The 19,932-nt window shown below is 52.3% G+C and overlaps 1 protein-coding gene across 3 annotated transcripts in view; it reads right to left on the bottom strand.

Moving 5' to 3' along the window:
- Positions 1 to 1,021: 1,021 nt before the first annotated feature.
- Positions 1,022 to 19,932, bottom strand: part of FAF2 (Fas associated factor family member 2) — a 34,753-nt gene continuing 15,842 nt past the window's right edge. For 2 of the 3 annotated variants that reach the window (XM_075009432.1, XM_075009435.1), the window contains exons 2-11: positions 18,127 to 18,195; positions 15,485 to 15,619; positions 14,603 to 14,679; positions 6,053 to 6,191; positions 5,025 to 5,110; positions 4,852 to 4,943; positions 3,728 to 3,905; positions 2,691 to 2,862; positions 2,290 to 2,433; positions 1,022 to 1,820 (exon numbers count right to left, since the gene is read on the bottom strand). In XM_075009432.1, the coding sequence (XP_074865533.1) occupies positions 1,638 to 1,820; positions 2,290 to 2,433; positions 2,691 to 2,862; positions 3,728 to 3,905; positions 4,852 to 4,943; positions 5,025 to 5,110; positions 6,053 to 6,191; positions 14,603 to 14,679; positions 15,485 to 15,619; positions 18,127 to 18,195 (1,275 nt within the window). In that variant the 3' untranslated portion in view covers positions 1,022 to 1,637. The remainder of the gene's footprint in view (positions 1,821 to 2,289; positions 2,434 to 2,690; positions 2,863 to 3,727; positions 3,906 to 4,851; positions 4,944 to 5,024; positions 5,111 to 6,052; positions 6,192 to 14,602; positions 14,680 to 15,484; positions 15,620 to 18,126; positions 18,196 to 19,932) is intronic. The other variant, XM_075009433.1, reaches the window with a different exon arrangement.

The raw sequence follows: 19,932 nt of genomic DNA, 5'->3' as shown, positions 1-19,932 counted from the left end.
AGGATGTGACAAACGCAGGGGCCAAGGGGGCTGGCTGGAAATGAGTCTGGGGCTAGATTCCACAGCTCAGGAGTCTGCAGTAAAGTAATGCACAGGGGGGAATAACAACCCCAAGTACACAGACAATATGATGGGGGCTAATTTAGCCACAACTCATCAGGAAAGATCTTGGAGTCGTCATGGGTACGTCTCTGAACGCACCCACGCAGCATGCGGCTGCAGTCAGAAAAAGCAAACGGGATGTCAGGAACCCTTAATAAGATGGAGAAAATCTTACTGCCCGTATACAAAACTCTGGAACAACACATCTAGAGTACTGGGTACAGATGTGGTCTCCTCCTCGCACAGAAGATCTTTTTGTCTTAGAAAAGGTTCAGAAAAGGGCATCTAAAATGATGAGGGGTTTGGAACAGGTCCCGTATAAACAGATTAAAGAGACTGGGACTTTTCATCTTAGAAAAGAGGAGACTAAGGGGGGATGACGACACCGGTCTATAAAATCTCAGTGGGGTGGAAGAAGTGAACGTGGAACAATGATTTACTTGTTCCCGTAACGTCAGACCTAGAGGACACACGCACCATCAGCCTGCGGAACTCCTTGCCAGAGGAGACTGAAGCCTAGGACTAGAACAGTTTAAAAACAGAGAGTTAGATAACTTCGTGGAGGTTAGGTCCATTAACGACTATTAGCCAGCATGGGTAGGAAAGGTGTCCCTGGCCTCTGCCAGAAGCTGGAGGTGGATGACAGGAGAGAGATCGTTACCTGTTCGGTTCACTCCCCGTGGCCACTGTTGGCAGACAGACACGGGGCTGGCCGGGCCTTTGGTCTCACCCCGTGTGGCCGTTATGACCGTGCACTACCGAGCCAAAGACGTTTCATTCCAGATGTGTGCAGGCAGCTCAGACGACCCCTCCACGTGCCCCGGGCACTGCAGCGTGCGGTCTGTGGCGGATGGGCGCTGTGCAAGCAGACTGGGAGCAGCCCGTGGGAGCGTAAAGCACTGACACCACGAGGCGTTCGCACGCTAAAGGCAGAGTTTATTACACTACGCAGGCTAAGAACCCTGGGCAAGATCCCGCGGCGTTAAGAACTTCAACCAGCTCTTTATCAAAAATTAATACCATTGTCAACTCCAGTCTCCTTTGGTCATTACAAAGCAAGAGAACTAGTAAAAGGAAGGTACTTATACACAGCGGGAAGTGGAAGAAATTCTGTCTGTCCCTTCCCTCCCCTCCCCTCCCCTGCACAGGGGGGCCCTCAGCCCCTGCACAAATGCAGTGTCCTTTGGCCACCAGGAGCAGCAAAGTATCAAATCTTCACAAGACGGCAGGCCTTGGAGCAAAGTACTCCCAATGAAAGCAATGTGGAGCGAGGGCTGCCGTTTCTGCCCCTCCCTGGGGAGGGCAGTAGGTAATGGTGGCCCCCTCCCTCGCTGCCCTCGAGCTTAGGGGGATGGCTGTGCGTTGGGGCGGGTGAGCCATGGATCGCGCACAGTTTTCCTCCCGCCACCGCAGACACAACGTGGCTGGCGCAGGTGACACGGTCTCTGATCCCTCGTTCGTACGCAGCAGTCTTTAAAAAAAATATTGTATGATAATCATCTGCATTCCTCCTTCCACCGGGTTCTGGGAAAGTGTCAATCGTCTGTGAGGTCCTGAACAAAGAGAACTTCCGTGTGGCTGAGGCCAGCCTCCTGCAGCGTGGGGGGGGTGGGCCGCTCCTCCGTCGGGAGGCAGGGCAGGACGCGGCGAGGGAAGTTGGCTTCGATCTGGAACTTCTCTGGGCTCTCTTTCAAGGAGAACAGGAAGTCGTGGATTACCTGGAAGCGAAGTGCAGAGGCATTTGCCAATGGGGAAGCAGCACAGAGCAGTTCCTGCACTAACAGGCCCAGCCGGTGTGGAGACCAGGCTGAGAGCCCCTTGGCAGTTGGTGCATTTGGTCTGTCGAACGCTAAAGACAACACCAGGTGAATCCTGCCCGAGGCCAGTGCTCAGACTGCCCACTAGGGACAGCTGTTTTCTCAAGCCCCTGCTTCAAGCAAACCGGATGCGGGTCTCTGTACTCCTGGGAAATCCAGAGCACAGGCTTCCCAGCAGCTCACGCTTCGGGGTGGATAAGCGCAGTTACACCTCCTCGCTCACGTGAGCACATCTCTGCCTACGGACGCTCTACCACGGGAGAGAGCCTGACAGCGCTGAGCGTGGCCACTCCCAGCCCAGCCGGCCGGCCAGCCTGGGAATCTGGGACTGTGTTTCTGCTCCCCAGACAACCAAGCCCCGGCCCCTCACCGTTAATGACTGCGTGAAATGGAATCGCCTCTCCACTCTGGAATCGTTGGGCAGCTTGAAAATGATCTTCACACTCTCGGGGTCATCGGGGTGCGGCTCTGGGGGCAGACGCTCCAACCTGCGCACCTTCTCCTCCTGCAGCGTCTGAAAAGCAGCGAGGAAGATCAGAGCCCCAGGCCTGCATGGAGCGGGCCTCACGGCCAAGGCAGAGCACGTCTGCGCGGGAGACGGTGTGTCCCGGGAAGCTCCCAGGACGACTAGACGGGGCAGACGCAGAACCACACAGCCGCAGTGCCTGGCGGGGAAGGCGTGGGCAGGCCGAGGACGGAGGGAGGCAGCACTAGCCAGGGAGCGTGCACCCCGCATTGCTGCCCTGCACCCCAGACACATCCGTGTCCTACCTGGCGCCGCCTCTCCTCCGCCAGCTTTTGCTGCTGCACCTCTTCTTCCTTCCTCTTCTTCCTCTCCCGCTCCTCCTTCTTCTTGCGCTCCTTCTCCTGATCCGCCCGCAGGGAAGCCAGGTACGCCTCGTCCTGCTGCTGCCTCAGGACCTGAGTTTGGTTTCTCTCTTCCCTGCAAACATCAGGGCACATGGGTGGTTAATATCAAGACGAACAGAAACACGGGCAGGGCCAGGCCAGGGTACAGCAGCCTCAGCAGCACAAGCACCTGCTCAAAGGACCCAGACGATGCAGAAAGTTCCTTTCTTGACTACTTCCTGGCACAAGAGGCCTTGCCTTACGGCTCCGACTAAATGCCCGAACAAGGGCTGTAGGGCGAGCAGGTGCCAGGCACATACCGCTCAGCTGCCTGCCAATGCGGCTAGTGACTCCCTTGTTTCCTTAGCCCACTCCTTACTCTTCAGAAGGCCCCAGGTCCGAGCACCAGAAAGGCCTGCTCTGACGGGTGCAGTAAGGCAATGAGACGTGCAGCTGGTCTCCTGCCAGCTCCCACTCTGCCTGGAGCCCACATCAGTGACAGGAGGACAAGTCAGTGAGGTATCAACAGGACACCACAAAGGCGGCCTTAACTCAGCAGCACAGCGGCCATCCTCAGCTGGAGCTCCAGAGCAGGCAACTGCCTTCCAGGGCAGGCTGCAGATAGTCGCCTGGCTCCCAGATACACTCTCGGCCACTGACACAGAGCCCGCCTGCCTGCCAGGTGCCAGCAGCTCCAGGCTGCCCCAGACGTCCAAAGCACAGAGCAGATGGCAGCTACTCAGCTGTGGGAAGGAAGGTGGCCCATCAAGACCTCAGTTCCCAGAAGGTGGTCTAGCCTGAATGTACAGCTCAGGGGGGAGCAATGCGTGCTGGGCTCTGTAGCACACACAGGCATTTCCACTGGCCACGGAATGCACCACACAACCAGGGGCAGCCCCCAACCCCTCTGAATCAGACCTGACCCATTCCACTGGAGCCCCTAGGTCCCAGCCTCCTACCTTTCCAGGCGCTCAGACACCAAGTACGTCTGATTGGCATCCATGATGAACGTCAGCTGATTGATGAGGTCATCAGGCCGGATAAGGCCCTCTAGCCGTCCCACCACTGTCATTCTGCGATCTTTCAGCATAATCATGGCCAGGAACGGGTATGTGTTCTCACGCAGTGCCTGGGACACTGGGGGATGAGCACAGAAACCACCACCATCACTGGCACTCCCAACGGCGAGGCCAAGAGGTCATAAGAACAGACCTGCCTGGCTCCCCAAGCACTGCTGTCCTACCAGGCTCTTTGCTGGTCAGGACACAGCGTCAGACACTAGGGCTGCCAACCAGCTCAGGAGTTCATTTTTAGAAGGGACCTGTGAACCAGCAAAGCTAAGCCACAGCATCTCAGCCAAGATGCAAGTGTTCTTCCTGAGACGGTGACACCTCCAAGGCCTCAGCAGCCTCGCAGCTGCTCACTCTGTGAGCCTAGAAGGGCCCAAACTCCCCAACAAGCCACTCTTTCAGCCTTCGGAAGAGGATACGCATTGTTTAGCACTATCCCGAGCAGGAACCTTAAGGGCAGGTTGCCCATGTCTGGGAAGGGGGTTTTAAGTGACCTTCAGTGCAGGCTGCACAGCCTAGCTGTGGATGTGTAGGTGGATATTCTCATCCAGTCCTAAGAAGGACCCTAAGAAATAGGAGTAGGGGAGAGGGAGAGAGAGAGGAGGGAAAGAACCTCAAAGAAATCACCTGTGGCCATTTTGTCCTTGGGCACATCACAACCCACAGTCGCTAGGCACCTGCTTTCCCCCTCAGCGTAATACCCCAATGACAAAGCCACTGAGGGAAGCCAACATGTCAACTGCGGAGGACCAGCAGCTACTCTGCTGAGACATGATTGGGAATAGCCAGGATTAAGCGAGGTGACCAGAGATGTCAGGTACGGCCTTTGTTACATAGGACGTGGCAGGGCTTAGCTTAGGCTATCACGGGCTTATCTCGAGGCCTGCTACTTACTCCCTTGCACCAGGAAATGATCTAGCTTGCAGAACAGACACAGATTGGCTGCAATGCCCATCTTGTTCATTCCAGCTTTATCAAGAACCAGGAAGAGCTCAGCAGGGGGACACACTCACCTCTGTACCCCTCTGGTTTGTTTGTGGAGCAAGCCCAGAAAAGCATCCTTGTGTTGATGAGGGTGATCACCTCTGGTGCACACAGCGTATTGCTGGAGGAAGAGAAGAGGTGGCAGACATGGAGCTGTGTCCCAAACACACGGGAGTTAGTAAGAAAAGCCTCTCCAACCTACCGACAGAATTCATCGGAATCCTGGTGGTCGTCGCCGTGAAGATAAACCAACAGGAAGCGCAGCTCCCGCTTGGCATCATTCAGCGCCTTGGAAGGGAGCACAGGAAAGCTGGAGTTAGAGGGGGCTGGAGACTGCCACTGAGTACAACAGCTGGTCCAGTGGCAAGCCACCAAGGGTCTCTGTGTTTAGGTCTAATGGGGCACCGACTGAAGAGCACGCAGCAGCAGAACTGCCGTGCCAGACTTCCGGCTGCAAGAGAGCGCCCAGCGAAGTCTGTGCACAAGAAAGGCCCCCCCTTGAGCGTGCTTGCCTCACGCCTCCTTGTCAGGCGGGGAGCACTGCACACCGAGTGACCCAGGAGGATTTCGCTGGCTCAGGCCTCAGGGGGACGCATGGCCCAGAATTACACGGCGTTTTTAGCTCCATTTTCCAGGTGAAACACTTCACTTCCGTAGTTGCCTGAGTCCACCCACAAACCCAGCAGTGTATGACTGACTCTGTTTAACTGGCCCTGAGCAGCCAATAGCCTAACTGCCCCCGGCAATGTAGTTTTAGGTTCAGCTTAGAAGGGGCGGGAGGCGCTGTGAGCAGCTGAACAAATGTTTTCGTAGGTGTGGTCTGAAGGCTGGATCCTGAATCATCCAAACTCGTCTTCTTTGCCCGACTTTGGCGCACCGTGTCTGCTTATAAAACCAGCACCACCAGGATGAAAGCAGAGGTGTGGACTTCCAAACCACCACAACAGCTAAGGAACTGCCAGACCAGCTTTTCCTTCCCAGCTTCAGGTATGTGGCAGGTCGCTGAGCCTGCCCGAGACCCACCTTGGCGGCAAATGCCTAAAATGGGATGGATTCCAGTTCCTCATACGCTCAGAATCAGGATCTCCATTACCTCGATACGGAGACTGAGCATTAATATCGGACGTTTAAAATGTAAAATGGCTTTTGTCATTCCTCTCTAGGACCAGCATGCCAGGCAATACCAGCAACCTAGCTCCACCGACCCTTGCACCAACCTGCTGTACTGACCTGGCTGTAAGTCCCCTGGTAGAAGACAGGGTGTATCCTCCCATATTTTTCTTCAAACATATGAATAAATGAAACAATATCACCCACTGGGTCCGTGACCCTACTGCGAGGGTCGGGGCGTACAAAACGCAGAGCAAACCTAGGAGAAAAGCAAAGGACACTGGAAATTCTGCTTACAGACTTTCTGAAGAACTTTTTCTGAGCCACACTTACAGCTATCTAACACACTAGACTACTCCATCTTGAAACCTCAACAACAAGCGCCCTATAGAAAAACCTAAGACAGGCAGAGTTCCGTGCTCGAAGGTATCATCTGATTGCCAGAGATAAGGATGGATTTCCTCACCCGCACGCCCTCCACGAACAGCGCTGCATAACTGGCCAGATACACTGTTTGCGGAAGGTTCAACAGCCTCAAACATCGGGCATAAGCCACATCCAGAGATGAGATACCAGATTTAAGGGATGGTTCGCCTTATATTACCTAGCTCGTCACATGAAATTGATCAGACAAATCTCCTCCAGAACTGCAGTTCTGTTGCACAGAGGGTCTAAAGCACAAGTGTTTATTTTAGGGAGCAGCTGGAAGAGGAGATTACATCAGGGAGAAGATCATTGTGTCTTGGCTCCTGAGGTTGTAAACTTTAAGGCAGGGGCTAAGTTACACTGCTTCTTCCGGTGGGGAGTCTTTGGGCACCCCCCCCATAGATGTTAATACATAGGCCCATTCTTTGTTTGGTCTCTGTTGTCTCATATTTAAGAGCTGCAAGAGGCCCCCGGCTTTGAGTTACAACTAAATCTGTTTGCCTCCTGTACAGATTGATAAGACACTGGTAGGAGTGGAATCATAGAACTGGAAGGGGCCTGGAGAGATCATCACGTCCTGCCGCAGCACAGGGGGCTGCAACAACTGAACCTGGACCATCTTTGACGAGAGTTTTTCCAACCTGTTCTTACAAACCTCCATCGCCTATTCTAGACTTTAACGCTTCTTAGAGTAAAAAACGTTTTCCTGATTTTTAACCTAACTCTCCCTGGACGCAGAGTAAGTCCTAAACTTGTGGCCCTATCTTCAGCGGACAGGGAAAGCAGCTGATCACCAACGTCTTAATAACAGCCTTTAACATATTTCAAGACCAATCAGGCCCCCTACTCGGTCATCCCTCTCAAGTCTGAACTGTCCCAGTTTTTTTTTTTCTTTTTTTAAACCTTCACACACAGGTCAGGTTTTCCGACCCTTTCATTTTTCTGTTATGTTCTTCTAGACTTACTCCAGTTTGTCCACATTCCTGATGAAATGGAACATCTGCAACTGGACCCAGGACTCCAGCTGAGGCCTCACAAGTGCTGAGCAGAGACAACTGCCTCCTTTGTCTTCTGTATGACATGTCCATGAACATACCCCAGGAATTATGCGAACCTTCACACAGTTGACTGATATTCTGTTTGTGAACCACTATAATACCATGTACTTCTCAGCAATGGCAGAGACTAGGCAATTCCTCACTTTGATTTTTTAATTTCTAAAGGTTCTTGTTGAATTCAGACCAAATCTTCAATTTGTCAAGCTTGTTTTCAGCTCTAATCCTGTCCTCCTCCTCATTTCAGACCCCTCCCAGCACACGCTCCCATTCCACCATCCAACACATTCATGAAAATATTGAACAGTATCAGATCCAGGACTGAACTCCGTGGGATCCAACTAGATAAGCTCTCCTAGTCTAACTGTGAGCCCTTGTTAACTACTGAGTACGGTCTTCCAGCCAGCTGTGCGCCTACTTTATATCAATTCAAATCCAGACACGTTTCCCCTGTTTGATTGTGAGAATGTCACAGGGGACCATGTCAAAAGCCTTATTAAAATCAAGATCTACAATACCTATTATTTCCCCTCATCCACTAAGCCAGTAACCCTGCCAAAAGAGGAAGTTAAGTCGGCTTGATGTGATTTGTTCTCCACAAATCCATGCTTGCTATTCTGTGCAACCTTCTTATCCTGGTGCTTCCAAAAAGAGAAGTTACTCACCGTAGTAACGGTGGTTCTTCGAGATGTGTCCCCGTGGGTGCTCCACAATAGCCCGACACCTATCGTGGGTGCTCCACAATAGGTGTCGGGCTCGCCCGGCGCCGCAGATCGGATCTTCCAAGCAGTTTCTGCCAGACCGCGCATGCGCCGGCACGCGCCGCTCCCTTGCGTGCTTCTGGCCATGTGCGCGATCCGGTCCCCGCCAGTTCCTCGACCAACCGCCTCGGGTGCCCCTGCAAAACACTAACAGAGATCCGGAGCGGGGAGGATGGGCGGGTAGTGGAGCACCCACGGGGACACATCTCGAAGAACCACCGTTACTACGGTGAGTAACTTCTCTTTCTTCTTCGAGTGTCCCCGTGGGTGCTCCACATTAGGTGACTACCCAGCAGTAACCCAAGATAGGAGGTGGGTAATCGGATTATGTGCAGCTTGTCCCCGAGAGGACCGCTGTCGAGAGACGGGTATCCTCTTGGAATACCCTGTGAAGGGCGTAATGTTTGGCGAAGGCGTCACAGGATGACCAGGTCGCCACTCTGCAAATGTCTTTTAACGCAACGCCCTTGAAAAAGGCTGTTGATGCCGCCACCGCCCTAGTGGAATGAGCCCTGGGAGTGGCCGATAAAGGAGTCTTTCTGAGCTCGTAGCACATTTTTATGCAGGATACAATGTGCTTTGAGATTCTCTGCGAGGAGAGACCTTCTCCTTTCGATTTGGGAGCGAGGGAGACTAGGAGTCTATCCGTTTTCCGGAAGGACTTGGTCCTGTCTACGTAGAAGGCTAGCGCCCTCCTCACGTCCAGGAGGTGTAGGCGCGCCTCTTCGTTGGAGTTATGAGGCTTTGGATAAAACGAGGGTAGAACAATAGGTTCGTTAATGTGAAACTTGGAAGAAACTTTGGGAACAAAGGCTGGATGCAGCCGTATGGTTACCGCCTCCTTGGAAAAAACAGTGCAGGGTGGCGTTGCCATGACTGCCGCGAGCTCGCTCACCCTACGAGCTGACGTAATTGCAAGAAGAAAGGTCGTCTTTATTGTAAGGAGGCGGAGGGGAACCGTGGCCAAGGGCTCGAACGGTGGTCCCATTAGCGTGGTAAGCACCAGGTCCAAGTTCCACGAAGGTGGAATCGGTTTCCGAGGGGGGTATAGGTTCACCAACCCTTTGAGGAACCTGGTAACCATAGGGTGGGCGAACACCGTGTGCCCTTCCTCCTCGTGTCTGAACGCCGAGATGGCGGCAAGGTGGACCTTCAACGAGGATAGCGAGAGTCCTCCTCTCTTGAGGTCCAGTAAATACTCTAGTATTGTAGGTATAGGCACCAAAAGGGGGGCCAGCTGTTTGGTAGAACACCATGCCGTGAAGCGAGTCCATTTCTGCTTGTAGGTCTTCCTGGTGGAAGTCCTCCTGCTACTTTCTAGGACTTGCTGTACTTCCACTGTGCATGTGCTCTCTAGGGAGCTGAGCCATGGATTAACCACGCTTGCAGTCGCAGGCTTTGGGGGTGCGGGTGCACTATGTACCCCTGGGCTTGCGTGAGCAGATCCGGCGCCACCGGAAGAGGCATCGGTGGACGGTCTGACATGCGCAGGAGTAGGGGGAACCATTGTTGTCGATCCCACGTTGGGACTATCAGGATCATCCGGGCCCTCTCCCTCCTGGCTTTCTGCAAGACTTTGTGGATCAGCACTGTGGGAGGAAATGCATAAAGCAGGGGGCCCCTCCACGGGATCGCGAACGCGTCCCCCAGGGACCCCCATCCCAGTCCTGCCCTGGAGCAGAATCGTGGGCACTTCTTGTTGTGCTGAGTGGCAAACAGGTCTATTTGGGGAAAACCCCATGCGTGGAAAATCAGCCGTAGCAGATCGGGACGGATCTGCCACTCATGTGTGAGCGCAAAACGCCTGCTCAGCTGGTCTGCCTTCACGTTGTGCGCACCCGGCAAGTATGAGGCTTTCAAGATTATATTGTTGGCGATGCACCAGTTCCATAAGCGGATTGCTTCCGCGCATAAGGCACGGGATCGAGCTCCTCCTTGCCTGTTTATATAAAACATGGTGGAGGTATTGTCTGTACTGATCCCGACGACTTTGCCTTGTATGCGGTCTCGAAAGTGTCTGCAGGCGTTGAACACTGCTCTGAGCTCCAGTATATTTATGTGTAGTGACTGTTCCGCGGGTGACCACAGTCCTTGAGTCACCTCTTCGCCCATGTGCGCTCCCCACCCTATGAGGGAGGCATCTGTAGTGAGAAAAACCGATATCTGCGGCTGATGGAAGGGTACCCCTGTTAGCAGGTTCCTGGGGTTTACCCACCATTGTAGGGATTTGCGCACCCCCGCTGTGGGCGACACCACCCTGTGAACGGTGTGTGCTGCTGGTTTGTATACACTCGCCAGCCAGTGCTGCATGCTGCGCATGTGTAACCTGGCGTTCTGTACTACGAACGTCGCCGCTGCCATGTAGCCCAGCAGCCGTAAGCACGTCAGGACCGGCACCGTAGGGCTGAAGGTGATGACCTGCACGAGGGAGCCGATGGCCCGAAAGCGAGTCTCTGGTAGATACACTCTCGCTGTAACCGAGTTTATGCGAGCCCCTATGAACTCTATGTCCTGTGTGGGGTCTATTTTTGATTTTGCCAGATTGATAACCAGGCCGAGCGAAGAGAACGTGACTGCTGTGACACGTATCATGCGCAGAACCTCCCCCTTCGAGGCCCCTTTGAGCAGGCAGTCGTCCAGATACGGGAATATAAATACCCCGTCTGTGCAGGTAGGCTGACACCACTGCCAAGGTCTTAGTGAAGACTCTGGGGGCCGAGGAGAGGCCAAACGGTAGGACCTTGTATTGGAAGTGTTCGTTGCCTACCATGAACCGGAGGAATCGCCAGTGAGCCGGATGGATAGTTATGTGAAAATACGCGTCTTGTAAGTCGAGGGCTGCGAACCAGTCTCCATCGTCCAGTGCTGTAAGGATGGAGGCGATTGTGATCATCCGAAAACGTTGCTTGCGCAGGTACCGGTTGAGGCCGCGAAGGTCTAAGATGGGCCTCCAGCCTCCTGTCTTTTTCTCCATGAGGAAGTACCTGGAGTAGAACCCTTTCCCTTGCAGTTGCTCCGGCACTCTTTCCACTGCCCCTATGAGCATGAGATGGTCCACCTCCTGCCTGAGCCTCGCTACATGGGAGGCCTCCTGGAGGTGGGGCTTGGGTGGAGGTCGTGACGGTGGGAGCGACTGGAAGGGGATGGCGTACCCCGTGGCTATGATCTCCAGCACCCATTTGTCTGTGGTGATCCTTTGCCACTGGTCGTAGAATGGTCGGAGGCGATGGTGGAATAGTTGCTTCGGATGACCTTGTGCGATGGTAGTGATGGCGCAGCCCTGGATCTGTATGTCAAACTTGTGGCCTTTGGCCCCGCCCCGAGGACGCACGGCTCTGTTGTGAACGTCGCCTGGGAGTTCTGTACTGCTGGAGCTGTTGATGTCGCCCTTGCTCGTAACCCCTGTGGTACTGGGGGCGCTGTTGCTGGTACTGGTACCGTCTTTGTTGAGGGTAGTACCTTTTCTGTGTGTATGGAGGGGTGTAAATCCCCAGGGTCCTGAGTGTGGCTCGAGTCTTTACTTGAATGAAGGACCGAGTCGGTTGATTCAGCTAACAGCTTCTGCGAGTCGAAGGGAAGGTCAACTATCTTCGCCTGCACATCCCTCGGTATACCCGAAGTCTGGAGCCAGAACTCCCTTCGCATCACCACTGCCATAGCTGTGGAATGTGCTGCTGTGTCCGCAACGTCCAGGGCGATCTGAACTCCCGTCCTCGAGGCCGTGTAGCCTTCTTGCACTATGGCCTTGAGCACCGGCTTTTTGTCCTCTGGAAGCGAGTCCATGAGGGAGGTTAACCTGGAATAGTTGTCGAAATTATGGTTCGCTAAGTGCGCTGCGTAATTTGCCATGCGCAGCGTTAAAGTGGAGGAGGAGTAGACCTTTCTGCCGAACAGCTCTAGCTTCTTGGCATCTTTGTCTGTTCCCCCTGTCTTGAATTGAGATGTCTTTGATCTTTGTTGCGACGACTCCACCACCAAGGAATTTGGCTGTGGGTGGCTGAACAGGAACTCCATGCCCTTCGCCGGCACGAAGTATTTCTTGTCCGCTCTCTTTTGGACAGGCGGAATAGTCGCAGGGGTCTGCCATATCGTAGTGGCGGACTCTAAGATCGCTTCATCAAGTGGTATTGCTACTCTGGAGGAGGCCGGAGGTCTCAAATTTTTGAGGAGCTTATGGTGTTTCTCTTGCACCTCTGCTGTCTGGATGCCTTGCGTGAAGGCCACCCTCTTAAACAGCTCTTGAAACTGTTTGAGATCGTCCGGAGGATGGACGTCCCCCGGGGCCGTAGCCTCGTCCGGGGAGGAGAGCGAGGAACCGCTGGGATACGTCTCTCTGGACCCTTCAGGTTCCTGCTGTTGATGGTACACCCTCTCGCTAGAGGTTTGGGAGGGAAAGTCTCGGGGTTCCATAGCCAGTCCCCCCTGAGATGCTTGAGTCTCTGTCCCCGGTCGCGATTGCCCTCGGGGGTACGGGATCGTCTGTGGGGATCTTTCCCTAGTAGATTGCCAATGGTGTCTATGCCCCGCGTGGTAGGGGCGACCATGGCAGTATAGGCACTGTTCTTGGGAGGGTGACCTAGACCACTCCCTTGGTGCATACCCTCTGCGTCTGGGGGAGGGAGATCATCGAGACACTGGAGAGAGCGATTTTGCATAATAGTCCAGCGGTTCGAACCCCAGGAAGGGTGAAGGTGGTTCCAGCCAGGGTGAGGCCGGTTGCAAAAATGGAGAAGGGGGCTCCGGGTAGGCTGGGGGGGACCCCTGCCTTCTGGTTGGAGTCTGCAGCATAAGCAGAGGGCTGTGAGAGAGCAGCTCCACAGCCCTGTCCGGAGAGGGGCTGCGATGCCTCCTCTTGTGTGCAGCCTTCCCCCTCCCTGGAGGAGCTAACTCCGCCCCCTGACGCACAGGGGATGCCGGCCCCGTCTGCACCGTGCTAGGCACGCTCGAGGGCGGTGCCGCACGTGCAGTGTCCCTCGGTGCCTGCAGGCTGTGCCCCTGCGCGCTCTGCACCGCCGGTTCCCTGGGGGTCGGTGCCGCTGCCTGCGGTGCCGCCGGTACCGGCACTTGTTTAGCCGCCGCCCTGCCTGCGGTGCGGGGCGGCTGGCTGATTATCGGAGGCTGAGCCGCATCCACGTGGCTCTCCATGCCGCCGCCGATCAGCTGTTGCTGCGGCTGGGGGCTGCTCGCTCCTCCCGTCCCGCTCGCTGTTGCTGCCGGCAGGGATCGGGCTGGGGAGGCTTTCCTCCATTTTTGCACTGATGGGGTGAGGGAGGCAGCTTTCCTTTTATGGGCCCCGGAGGGTCCCTCCTGCTGCGGCCGCTCCGGCACATCTGGCTGGAGGGCCTTGTCAAAAAGCAGCATTTTAAGCCGCATCTCCCTGTCTCTCCTTGCTCTGGCTGTTAGTTTAGCACAGAAGGAGCATTTCTGTGCAACGTGGGACTCCCCAAGGCACCTTATGCATAGACTGTGCCCATCGGACGCTGGCATCGCCTCTCGGCAGGACTCACATTTTTTAAATCCTGAAGAAGACATTGTTGGTGAGTCTTTCAGGTGTTAAACGGGTACTTAGCACCTTCTCTGTGCTGTTTTCCCCCTGCGATGGCCTGCCGCAGCAGGAGGGCTGATGGCCCTATGCTCCTGGCCTCCGGTGCTTGTTACTGGGACTGGTGAAGCTGTCCCGCTTGTAGTTTGCTTTTGTTTTTTTTTTTGTAAAAATAACAACCAGATAACTTGCAGTAGCCTAAGTACTTGAAAGAAACTTTAAAAGAAACAGTTAAGCCATTGAATACGCTACTTGGCCTTAGCCTAGTTGGATTCTGTCTGCAGCCGACGGCAGTTGAGAGGAACTGGCGGGGACCGGATCGCGCACATGGCCAGGAGCGCGCAAGGGAGCGGCGCGCGCCGGCGCATGCGCGGTCCGGCAGAAACTGCTTGGAAGATCCGATCTGCGGCGCCGGGCGAGCCCGACACCTATTGTGGAGCACCCACGATAGGTGTCGGGCTATTGTGGAGCACCCACGGGGACACTTGAAGAAGAATGATTATTTTGGAATTTGTTCCGCTATCTTTCCAGGAACTGAAGTTGGGCTGACTGGTCTATAACTCCCTGGGTCCTCTTGGTTCCCCCTTCTAGTCCTCTGTGACCTCACCCATCTTCCATGACTTCCTGAAGAGAATACTTACTTGAAATCTATTACCTGCTAAACCACATTCATTTGTTACTAACTGCTATGCTCTCGATCTCCATGACACAAACTATGCAATGCTACAGAGAACTCTGGATGCGTAACTATCTATCTAATTAATACAAAACTTGACATCTTATTAGATTTAACAGAAAATTCCAGCCAAAAGCCATGCAGCCATACTTGGGAATTAGAGTCTGCATTGCTATAATCAAGAAACAAACCAGCCCAGAAAATACTTACCTAAATATATCAAGTAACGTGTAATAGGTAAATCGGAATGGAAGCATTATCAAGTAGTAACCCCATCCCAACAGGCCCTGAAATGACAAACACCATGTTAAGTATTTATCCCTGCCCCGGAGACACAGGAGTGCAAATATCCCTCTAGCCAGCATTAAGCATGCTGCAATACACGTGAAACATACAGCGTGGGGCAAGTGCTCTGAAATCAGGCCCGTAAGCTGCGTGACCTCAGGTAAATCAAGTTTTCTGTATAGTCCTCAACAGTTGTCTCACTTTGAGAACAAAGCGGAGACATTTTAGGTACCTAAAGCCAATGGCCACTTTCAAAAATTAGGCTTTAATCTCCCATCTCACTTTCCCAACCCGTGAAACAGGGATAACAGCACTTACTCATCTTACAGAGGATCTGTGAAGACTGAAGTGTTATAGAAGTGCTGCATATTAATCATCTGCAGTCATGTTAATTGACATCTTATACTAGGAGCCAAAGCAGAGTGCACTACTTCAGCAGGCTGTCATACAAAGAGATCATCATACAGCAGGAACAAACTTTCATTCTAGCTGAACTGGGCAATACGAGCTGGAGTTCCGCTCTGCCCTCACTCCCAGCGGTACGGACAAGAAGGCGTGTGCTGTGTGTTGTGAAAAATACCAGAAAGGAAATCACCCAAAGTAATAGTGTGGGTGGGAGCAAGAACTGTTCTGCCCTGGGAGCTGTACCGTTTGTACCTTTCAAGAAAAAAAAAAAATATTTAGAACCAAGAAAGCGGATCTGGTGAGGTAACAAAGAATTCCTGTCCCTGTTGATGTATTTCTTTCCTTCTCCAGAGAGATTACCCATTCCGCACAGAGACAAACCCAAACTAGTAAATCACTTGCCCTTGGTTGTGGCCTTGAAACAACATAGCTGTAGATCCTGTGGTCAGCTGTATTGACCTGCAATGGCCGGGACGGTGGTGGATTGAAGACACTTGGGACGCCCTCTTGCTCATTCAACCGGTCCTGTACAGCTGCCTGTCATAGGAAAAGCAACAAAAAGGGGCCCATCAGCAGTCACAATGGATATATGCAGGTTAGAGAACATACAATGATTCAGTTCTGAAGTTTGTGGTAGGTCTTGGGGTTTTCCCTGGGCCTAGGGCTCTGGACATGGGCAACAAACACATCCATATAAAGAAACTACTGCCAGCTTCGTATCTACACAGCGCTGAGCTTACATGGTGCTGTACAGCTGTGCCAGACAAGCAATCTGTTCATAGTCCCATGTCCCAGTCTAGGGGATCAATGTGGTAGTACAGGAAAAAACCGCAGGCACGTGGCAGGAGATCACAAATGAAATCTCAGACCCCCTTAGGAAAGGGTTAGATTAACAGAGGCTATAGAATCCCACTGTATAAATCCACAGCACACCCATACGTGACTACTGAATGCAATTCCCGTTGTCCCTTTCTGAAAAGGACATACCGGGTTTCAGAATACGCAAGAAAAACCATTAGGGAGATGGAAGAGATTCCTTATGAGGAGGGGTTAAAAAGACTGGGACTTAGAAAAAGAGACTACTCTAGGGCATATGACAGAGGTGAAAGTGAGTAGTGTTAATGACCCCTTCCCATAACACAAGCAATAGGAGTCATCCAATGACGTGAATAGGCAGAAAGTTTAAACCAAACAGAAGGAAGTATCGCTCACACAACACAGCCTGTCACCCGCACTTCCAAGGGACGGAGCAAAAGCTGGAATTACGGTGATGCCTAAAGCACCCGACAGGCTGATGGAAGTAGGTCCAACAATGGATATGAGCCAAGATGACTAGGGTGCAACCCCTTGCTCTGGGAGTTCCTAAGCCCCTGACTGCCAGAAGCTGGGCTGGCTGATGGGGTGGATCAGGTGACAACTGCTGTATTCTGTTCAGCCCTTTGGAAGCATTTGGCACCATCCGCTGTCAAAAGACAGCGCACTGGGCTACACGGATCACTGGTCTGACCTACTAGGATCATTCTTGTGTGTCATGATTTAAGTGGGCGTTAAAAAGCAGAGGGACAGACTTGCATGCATCTTGACTGGAAAGCTTGTAGAGGTGCAGGGGAGGTGCTGAAGTCAGAGTGGTTCGGCTGGGTGCTTGTGAAGGCTGCAAGAGGAAGAGGAGAGATAAATGGGAGCAGAGCTGCAGAGAGGCCAGTACAGAGATTCAATGCAGCAGAAAAACAAATGGGGCAGCCTCACGGGAAATGGACTGATGTGGTAATACCACTAAGCTATACAGCAAGCGTGAGTGGGCTAAGGGCAATTCAGAGGTGTTGTGCAGGGGGAATTTTGGTCATATTTTTTCTGATTCCACTGTGCTGCTTTGCACTGCTCGACACAGAGTGTGAAGGGTTAAAAAGCTCTTTGGAGGCGAGCAGGGCACATGAGGCGGGTGCCTCGCATACTCATCTGGATTGTTAAAAGACTGGCTGAAACCAACTCACAGCAACAAAGCACGTGGAAAGAGGAGGAGCCCCAGTCACCAGCATGTTGACTCCTGGCCAAGTGGAGGAAAATTTGCCCCACTCCTCTGCAGGAAAGCAGAGGTCCAGGTGGAGAACAAAGAGAAAGGGGTCATGTGGCTAGGTTCAGAGCTGGCCTTTGGAGAGAGATGCTGGCTGGGAGGAAGGACAAAGGCACAGAGACAGGAAAAGACAGCCAAGATGGCTGCAACAGCAGCATTGCTCAAAGGACCCCAGGCTGGCTACTGGCCAGGCTGAACTCCCGCAACCTTTGCCTCTCTTTGCTAGTTTAAGAGCTTTCAGCTCCTGAGCCAGGTGGGTGTGTTTTGAGGTCACCTGGGTAGCTGCACACACTCACTGAGCATATTGCACCCTGAAGGGAAACAGGACAAGTCTCGCACAGGAGTCTTGCTGGGCTGGATTCACTGCAGGGAGCCATGAAGACAGGCAGGGATCACTGATGCCTGAAGGTCCAGTTTTGGAGTCCATGGGTCCGCCCCTGTGGGACCACATGGGTCCTTGGGGCACACTAAAGCAGTCACTTCCAAAGGACTGGTTACAAGCTGGAGCACAGACCAGATCCTGGGGTCAGAGACAGCTGCCATCATGTCCCCATCATTAGCGAGACATGACTGCATCCACTAGGTATACTTTTTCCGACTTGCGCTTGGAGACCAATAGAAAAAGAACGTGAGATAAAGAACTGCAGTTTAGAGACTGGAGGATACAAGCGCAGTTCAAGGAGCAACTCAGAATGAAAATGTGAAAACAATTACATGAGACCACCTAGGGTCCTTAATAGGCAGAGGAAGAAATCTCGCTGGGGGAGGCGGGACAGAGGGGCTGATTAGGAGCTTGGAAGATTACTTGTGAAGTATGAGTAGGCTGGTGATACCAAATGGCCTGGATAATTACTCGTACCACTCAAGGCCACTTTGAGAAAGGAGATTCTACTTTGAAAGACCTACAGTTATTCAGTCTCTTCATCTTAAGCCACTGAAATAAAAGTGCCCCAACTATACGTCTAACTGGTACCTCTATGTTCCAGTTGTGTTGCTCCAGGGTATGACGACACTGGTCCATAGAGTCTATGCCAGTCAAGTCCTGGAGAAGGAAACAACAAACCAGAAGATAAGTGCCAAGAAAAGGTCTTTACTGTCTTTGAACAGAGGGGTGTCACCATAACAATTAATAACCAGACCCCAGGATTAAAAAGCTCCCCCACCCTATTCAGCACCGAATGCTTCCAGCAGTTGCTCATGAAAATCAAGCAATTTGGGTAGATACTCTTACTTCTGCTGTGATACGCTGAGCTCTCAGGCAGGACTTCATGTTCTCCCAATATTAAGTAAGCCTTGGTGCTCCTGCAAGGCAGGTACATATCCTACCCCATTACTGGCTTCTAGCCAGCCTGAAAAATCCACTCAGCCTTACTGCCTGGGAGCCTTCCCCTCCACTCTAGAAGGAAGGGGCGGGGGGGGCTACTTCTAAAAAATCAGTACATGTAAATACTGGCCCCAGAGCTCCTCCTATAGCACGGAGCGTGGGAAACCACTGCCAAGCCTGTGACTTCAACCCCAATTCATTGCAACTCTAAAGCGATTCAGATGAAGTGAGTGATATTATTGAAGATGCAACATTGTTCAGCTTTACAGTGCACGGCACAGGCACATCTTCCAGTTTCACGGATACAGGACTCTAAATATATTACGATGTGACCTGAAGTGCAGTACTTATGCAAAAAACACCAACCCACCACCTACAGATCTCACAGACAAGGGGGCTCTCAGCACTCATTCAAAACCAAGGAAGCACAACTCCTTGCTAATCAAAACAACTGCATAAGAAATGACAGGGATGTGGACGTCCAATGTTATAAGGTATCAAAATTGCCATAACTTTTGGATGAGGATGAAAATCTTCATTTGAACTAGGATGGGAATTTTCTAGCTCACTATAGGGGCTCTTTTGCACACCTGGCTTTAACCTAGTTCTTGACTCCCCCCACCCCACCCCACCCCACCGCTCTCTGATTTGCTCACCTTGATAATATTTTCCTGATTTGTCAACCTTGATTACTATTTTTGGTTCTCTGTGCCTTAAATATTGAGGCTGTTCTGGTATGGCTATGGTCTGAAGAAGTGGGTCTCTCCCATGAAAGCTCACCACCCAATAAATTATTCCGTTAGTCTTTAAAGAGCTACTGGACTGCTTTTTTGTTTTGATAGTATATAGACTAGCACAGCTATCTCTCAGTTACAATTAAAGTGAATTCATGTCACCATGTCAGAGAAAAGTCTCCCAGACTACCCACTAAAAGCCTCTTATAAAACACATAGCAGGGTTTTATTTTATACCGTGCCCATCACCATGGTATCGCAGCACATATATAGATTAACGGAAAACCACAAACATCCTGCTATAGAAGCAACTGTTTGAAGCAGTCAGTGAAAGTTAGGCTTACGACGAGAAACATCATTACGTGACATTGATACACAACTTAAAAGTAAATAAAGTGTCTCAGTTTTTGCACCACTAAAAAACAGTCAGAAAATCCTGTTGCATTTGCTAAGCTGGAAGCGCCCAGGGAAAGCAGATGTTTGTAGTAACATTATTTTAGGAGGGGGTGAGTGGCAAGGGAAGAGATGTGATTCATTTTAGTTTGGATGCCTTCCAGTGAGTATTGACCCTTTAAAGCCAGAATCCACTGCTGCCCCTTCTGCCTCATATCTCACGCCAACCCCCTCAGCAAGAGCTCTTGCAAGGCAAAGGTTTACTAAGACTATGTAGCTCATGCTCTGGGCTGACTGGCCGTCTAGGTAGTGTTTCTTTCCTAGCACA

The sequence above is a fragment of the Carettochelys insculpta genome, chromosome 15 (assembly GCF_033958435.1).
Source record: "Carettochelys insculpta isolate YL-2023 chromosome 15, ASM3395843v1, whole genome shotgun sequence".
Lineage (NCBI taxonomy): Eukaryota > Metazoa > Chordata > Testudines > Carettochelyidae > Carettochelys > Carettochelys insculpta.
Note: the sequence above shows the minus strand (reverse complement) of the source record. Positions and strands in the feature narration are given on the sequence as shown.